Below are 6697 nucleotides of genomic sequence, written 5' to 3'. Positions count from 1 at the left end.
GGTGCAATTTGTGCTACCTCCTGGTATTATATTTAGCCCTTACGAGATGAAAGTTAGGCCCTAGTGAGGGTGTAATTACTGCAGTCCCTAGGTATTATATCAAACCCCCAAGGGATGATTATCAGTCCCCAAAGAGGGTGCCTCAGCAGGTATTATTGCTAAACCTGGCAGAAGGTGTAGCCATAGCAAATTGAATTAGCCCTGCAATTGTATACGAGTGGTCTTTGCACAACTATTGTGTGCAAGTATAGAGTATAAAAAGAGCGCACGACAACCAGAGGAGTTCACTGAAAACTGAGTTCACTGACTTTTATTTGGAATAAAACTCGAAAAAGTTAAGAAGGTCCAAACACCTGGCCTTCGGCTATGTTTCTTTGAAGCCCAGAAGGGCTCGCTCCAAGAATGTAAGTGTGCCCTTTGCCTTGCCGCTGTACCTGATGTTGAAGATCCAGTATGCCGCAAAGAATAACGCAATGCTGTGTAGGGTCGTGCTGGACTTGCAGACCAGCTCTCTGTCCACAAAAAGATGAGGAACTCCACCTCGTACTTGAACGATGGAGCCAAGCGGAAGACCTTGATCCTAGAAATACAGTGAAATGTTTGAAAGGTCTGGTCTGATCATATGTTTCACTTCTACCCACCTAATCGATTACAAAGCTCTCCAGCTTCTCTCCACATTGTGCTGCAACGAGTTGCAACGATCAGAGCCATGTATCCTCTGGAAAACAGTAAATTCCACGTATTGCTTCCAAGTAAATGCACATTCAAACAATCATAATGGAGAAACGATTCTTAGCGAGCACTTCCGTGGCCACAATAACCTCCTCTTCCGTTCCCTTTTCACGAAAAACATCCAGTACCCTGGACAGGCTTCTCTCAAGGAGCGACACCACCTCTCTTTGATACAGAATTTCAAACTCGAGGAGCAGCCGCGGAATTGAAGAATAAGTACAAGACATGCTTTGAGTATTCTATACCCTCGGCCTTCATCAGACTTAACAGTGAACTAGAAAATCACTCACTGCTGTCTCATCCTTCAGAAAAGGATAAATCCTAAGGGATTCCACAACACTGATAGTCTTTATGTTGTCACGTCGAGGCTTTGCAGTCACAGCAAGTCTGTCACGGTACACAGTTGTGTCTGCTGGACAGCTAACATCCCGGAGCCACAAGTCGTGCTCTGCCAAGCTGTCGACCGTCTCAACATCATGTAGGAGATGCTCGGCATCCTGAAATGGAAATAATGAGATGAACGATCATCTGTCAAGAAAAATTTTAAAAAGCATACATGGAGCCGGATGACTTTTGCATGGCTCGAGTCCACAGCAGATGCTGCAGGCCTTTCTTTTGCTGTATTTTTTTGCCGAATTCCAACGACAGCAGGTGGAGGTGCATTCATCTTCCGTCGCTCGTTTTTGTATTTCCGTCTCAGCGCCTCTTTCCAAGATTCCTGGAAGAGACATTTCTTAAGCGTGCAACAGTTTCATAACCATGTATACGAATACAGCAGGCCCTAGCCTGATGGTGCATTAATTAACTATGGGTGATCAAGTAACTGCAATTAATTGTTGTATACGACTAAACACCTTCGAAAGTTAGTACAGTGAACCGTAGCTAATATGGCTACCCCATTCCTGAAGATGATTGCACAAGACGGATATGGCCCCCTGAGACAGTTTCATGCGGCCCCCAGCGCCACAAGCAGCTCCCCCTTTTTGAACTTAAATTAAATAATCCACTCTGTTGTTGGTGCTGTTTGTTTCCACTGCAATGGAAACCAAGGTGGCAAATATAACTTCGAGCAACACAGCATCTCAAAGCAAAGCAGGAAACCTCGATGCGAACACGCACAACGATGCGCAGAATCACTAACGGATGGTCATGCACAGGTGAAATAAAGAAACCGTGAAAGATGAAAGATGAAAAAGGCTCATGAGAGGAGAAAGGCTTTGTATGTATTTGTCCCTTCTATGTTGTTCCGTTGTTCAGAACATCAGTTCTCTCATGTTCAAAGAAACCGTTCTCTTTTCCACTGCTGCGCATCATTATACAGGGTGTTTCACATAGCATGTCAAAAATTATGACAAGGGAACTGTTTGTCGGTGAGTGACAAACGTGCTTGAGACTGGACAACTTTTGCCGTCGTTTGAGATGCCACTTGGATGAATTTTCAATTGCTGGAAATTTAATTTCTTGATGTGATCTCTGTAAATTGTCTAGTGAATCGCTCTTCCTTTGTGCAAGCAGAAGGCGCTTCACGAGTTTGTCCACATCCAACAAAAAGTGTGCTCCACAGCAGACTCAAAATAAGAGAAACTAGCAAAAAGGGATTAATTGATGATTGCTCTCTGGCCACCACCTTCTTCAGTTCAAAATATCAGCCGCCAAAGTGCCTTCGAAAGGAGGACAGCAAGGTCACATGTCCGCTCGGTGTTGTGAGAGGGCGACGCATTCAATGGCTATCAAATGATGATTCGACGACAGGAGCATAGCGTGACCTTATCGCCCTCCCTTCCTCACTGCTCTGTTGGCCAACTTTTTGCGGTGGAGAAAGCGAGTGGCCAAGGTGCGATTTTCGTCGATTTTTGCTAAGTAATTATAGCTACTTGGAGCGCCCTGTGGAGCATACCTTTTGCTGAATGTGGGCAAAACTGCGAAGTACTATCTGATTGTGCAAAGAAAAAGTAGGGTCCACTTGGCAGTTTACAGAGAACAATTCAAGAAATTAAAGTCGTTCTGCAGTGGGATGTAGCCACTTATGACAAGTGTTGGATCGCTGTGCATGCCCAGTACATTTCTTCAACATGTATGAAAAAAAAGCAGTACGATTACACTACTTGTGATTTATAGACGATGCCGGGAACAATCTGATGCCATTTTATGCATGTAGCACACATTATGTGCTGCACACAGGGGCAGAGGGAGATATGTAGACCACTATGAAGATTGCCAACGTCAAAAATACGGTCTTGGTTAAAATGAACAGATTTCATGGCAAAAATTCTTAGCCATAGTCACATAAGTGAAATGTAATTAACAGAGTAGATTAGTAAATTTACATGAAAGAGAAACGGTTCCCAGGGATGCCGGTCATACACGAGGGTCATAATAACAAGGATTCACTGCAGATGCAAAATGTTCTTTTTGTACCTAATTAATTTCGATACTATGTAGCTACTAGGGTAATTTCATAAACAAAGCACGAAGCACACAAGAAACAGCGAGTTTTCCGCTGGTTACCGCACGCAGAACAAGGTCTATGCAGAGTATTGCAACAGAAATAGCCGCGAACGATTAGGCAATTTGCTGCTCGCATGCCCCACCCCCCAACCACACACACTCGTTTGGTGGCCGGAAACAAAGCTCGCGCTTGCCATGGCTACGTACTTTGGAAAAAGTTCGACTGATGCATAGACAATCAGTCGCATGAGACAATCAGTCGCATCATGTCCAAGGCATCCCTAAATGTTGCCGAGAGTTTCCAGACGGTAATTGCCGAGAGCCGTCACCCTCCGGCGAGTACGTCTCCTGTTAGAATTCAGGACATGAAGTGCAGCACCCAATATAATTAAGACATACCATGCCAGTTCCCAAGGGATCCCGCAGGTGTTCGTACTTTGACAGCAGAGCGTCCACAAGCTTGTGGTAGAGTCGGGCCGAAGGGTACCTGAGTATGAATAAGGTATGAACTTAGGGTTAGCTCAAAAGCGCCCAACAAGTCAAGGTAAGAACGCAAAGGCATTACAGTTTGTATCGCAAACTGCAGGATGGGCCGGCACGCAATGTCCGACCACATGAACACTCAAAACTAACGCCTCCGCCCCGAAAGACGGACACGTGGACGGCTGTTTCGCGCTACAGTTATTACTTGTACGGAGCTGGCCATAAAGAGAATAACAGGCTAGGAGATTCAAGGCGAACAAGTTCACTGAACTTATCAGAATAGCTCAGACAGAGGGATAGATCCAGATAGATCCTCGTGGCTTGATTTTGATGACCGACTGATGTCAATGTCAGTTGGGCCAAACCGATTGCGATGCCTGCAGAGTTCACGTTTTCAGCCGAAATCCTGGCTAGAAATAACGAGGAATGTAGTTTGCAATTTTGAAAAATTTGATGACAGAGTAATTAATTTAGCTACTTCAAGAGTCAAGAATTGTCGACAACTTTTTGTGGACCTCGAACCAGCGTCAATGTTCGTTTTCACCATCTGAGCGAAGGTAGATAAGTGTCCTGCGAACCAAGTTCGAAACTTCGAAACCCAGCGGTGGCGGCTTCTGTTTGTTTGTTTCCACGGTTAGTCACATTGTAATCAGACATGCGGATTGACTGCGCATTAGCTTTCCTTCGGTTAGGCTGACAACGATTTCCTTTAACTCCTTGTCCCTTCATATCGCCGTACTAATTGCGGGACGACAAGGGTCTACACACTGTGCCCGATGTGATCGGATATTGTGAGCCCATCCTACAGATATCAGAAAAAGAACAGAGGGACACATAAATAAGACAGGATCAGGAAGCCTTGTGCTTCCTTTGTGTGCTCGTCTTCCGTCTGTTCCTCAAGCTCGGTGATTGAATATATCGTGAAATTATGCTCAAAACAAACAAAGAACGAACCCACCATGTAACCTTGGCAGCCTCCTGGTAAAGGGCGCAGACGATGAACCTTCGCACTTTCCTGCTTATCGGCTCTTTCCTCTGCAGGACGCTCTCCATTGTCCCAAAGGATGGCAATTCCACTCGACGATAATCAAGCGGATCTTGCAGTATTAAGCTCTCCGTTATTATGGACATATCTGGAAGTAGCGAACTGGAAACGAACGCATACAATGTTTTAACGTAAAAAATGTCCATATGGTGGCGAACGTGACTGACTTACACATTGCTGTTCGACATGTCATCGTCCGGCGGTATCCGCGCTACCGCCCCATCTCCATCGCCACCGCTGACAGCATCTTGCTGCAGAAGTCACGTGCATTATGTCAATATTTCAGGAGTTAGGCAGAGTCGCCGTATCCACTGCGGGAAAGGACTTAACTGAGCTGCTTACCTGGATAACGTTTATTATTATATCCGGCTGCGCCTTTGTCATCAGCATAATTTTCGCGGCCTCCGGGACGCGTATTTCGAAACCCTGACCGATACAGAAGAGCGGCGGCGGCGGCGGCGGAAAACCCTGAAAACCCGATGCGTCGCGTTGACGGCGGCGCAGGACGCTGCTGACATGATGGCGGCTGTAGGCGGTGGCGGTGTTACGTTTTGTGGTGTTGGGACAGATGGGGTGAGTGAAAAGAAACGAATTGATTTGGCTTGCTGGTTGACGTGCCTTGAGATTACGCGTTATGTAACGCGCAAGTTCTTCCAACATTTATGCTCCTTGTGTTTGAAAGCGTGAGTCCGCAGAGAGCCGGTGTTTTCAGCGTATGAGAGCGATGTGCTGCTATTTGTGTGGTCGTTGCCATTAATACACGGCATGGAAGTTGAAAATGTTCGAATGTAAAAGTGGGACAGAAACTGAAAATGGGTCTTTGCGGCGTGTAGAGAAGTTTGAAGTGAATCTGCAAAAGCAAAGGCGCCCTACTGAAGTCAGTGCGTAGCGCGTGCACAAAGACTATGTGTGTGGTTCCGACTAGAGTCACTAATAGTGACTAGTTCTGACGTTTTCAGGTTATATTCCTTTTGTTTTTGTTTTTGTTTTTTTCTCTCGCAGAGAAAGTTGCATGTAGTGGTCTTGAGCGTCAAATCCAAATAATGTGCATCCTAGTTTAGTGCGATACTTGGTTTAACACGAACTCTTCAGACTCTGGGGTGGAATCGGGTATAACACGTAATCAGGCTGTATTTATGGTGCATTTCACTGCACTTCACATATCTTTCTGACCAATATTTATACGCTTTTATGACCATAGTGTTCATACAGCTTACTTTTGTGGTTACATGTTGGCAAAAAGTCGATTACACTTACCTTTCATTACTAAATGTTGTGGATAAATGTACACAGTGTGACAAAGAATGTACACAGGTTTTTATATTGCTATATTCTGTCTTTTATTCAGTGTTTCTGACTGCTAACAGGGAACTGTGGCCTGAACTTGAGAAAACATTATGCATAATATACACATGCATACCTAAAGATAGCAAGTGCACCAAAATAGCAAGACTAAAACGAATGAAAAGCAGACTTCTACAAAAGCTACCAGTAAAAGCAAAAACAATAATGAAGTCAGTATCACTGCATTGGCTATCTTATGATGAGGAATGGCATTCACATTGTTTGTTTTCTGGAGAGAGAAGGGATGCTTTGACGAGTTGGAACATTTAGGTATAGCTACATGTGTCTCACTTGAAATCATCCAACCAGAACTGACCAATTTTGTCGCACATTTATTCCTGAAATATTTGTTTTCTCATTTGAACTGCACGAACTGAACGCAAGTATTAGTTACGTTACTTGTTTTAGATTAGTTCATTACTACGCAGCTCAGCAAGACATTACTTTGGTAACTTTGTGACTTAGCAAATGCCCACATTGCATGTTCCATGAGGAATATTGAAATCGCCATTTGTGGTGTAAATTATATTATCTGATTTTATTTTTCACTCTGTATCCCATGGCTATGATAGTCTCTGTGTCTCGTGGTCAACTCTCATCTCTGCTCATGACTGTGATGGTAATGGACAAAGAGACAAAGTGGTT

General features: G+C 44.5%; 1 protein-coding gene across 1 annotated transcript; it reads right to left on the bottom strand.

Moving 5' to 3' along the window:
• Window positions 1-304: 304 nt before the first annotated feature.
• On the bottom strand, window positions 305-4912 carry LOC135371138 (uncharacterized). Its single transcript, XM_064605168.1, has 7 exons — window positions 4880-4912; window positions 4622-4810; window positions 3580-3667; window positions 1289-1450; window positions 1023-1229; window positions 642-718; window positions 305-580 (listed from the first exon to the last, which is right to left on the bottom strand). Exons 1-6 carry the CDS (start codon window positions 4894-4896, stop codon window positions 650-652), a joined length of 732 nt encoding a protein of 243 aa, XP_064461238.1. The 5' UTR covers window positions 4897-4912; the 3' UTR covers window positions 305-580; window positions 642-649.
• Between the last annotated feature and the right edge of the window lie 1785 nt (window positions 4913-6697).

Source organism: Ornithodoros turicata, chromosome 1 (assembly GCF_037126465.1).
Source record: "Ornithodoros turicata isolate Travis chromosome 1, ASM3712646v1, whole genome shotgun sequence".
Taxonomy (NCBI): domain Eukaryota; kingdom Metazoa; phylum Arthropoda; class Arachnida; order Ixodida; family Argasidae; genus Ornithodoros; species Ornithodoros turicata.
Note: the sequence above shows the minus strand (reverse complement) of the source record. Positions and strands in the feature narration are given on the sequence as shown.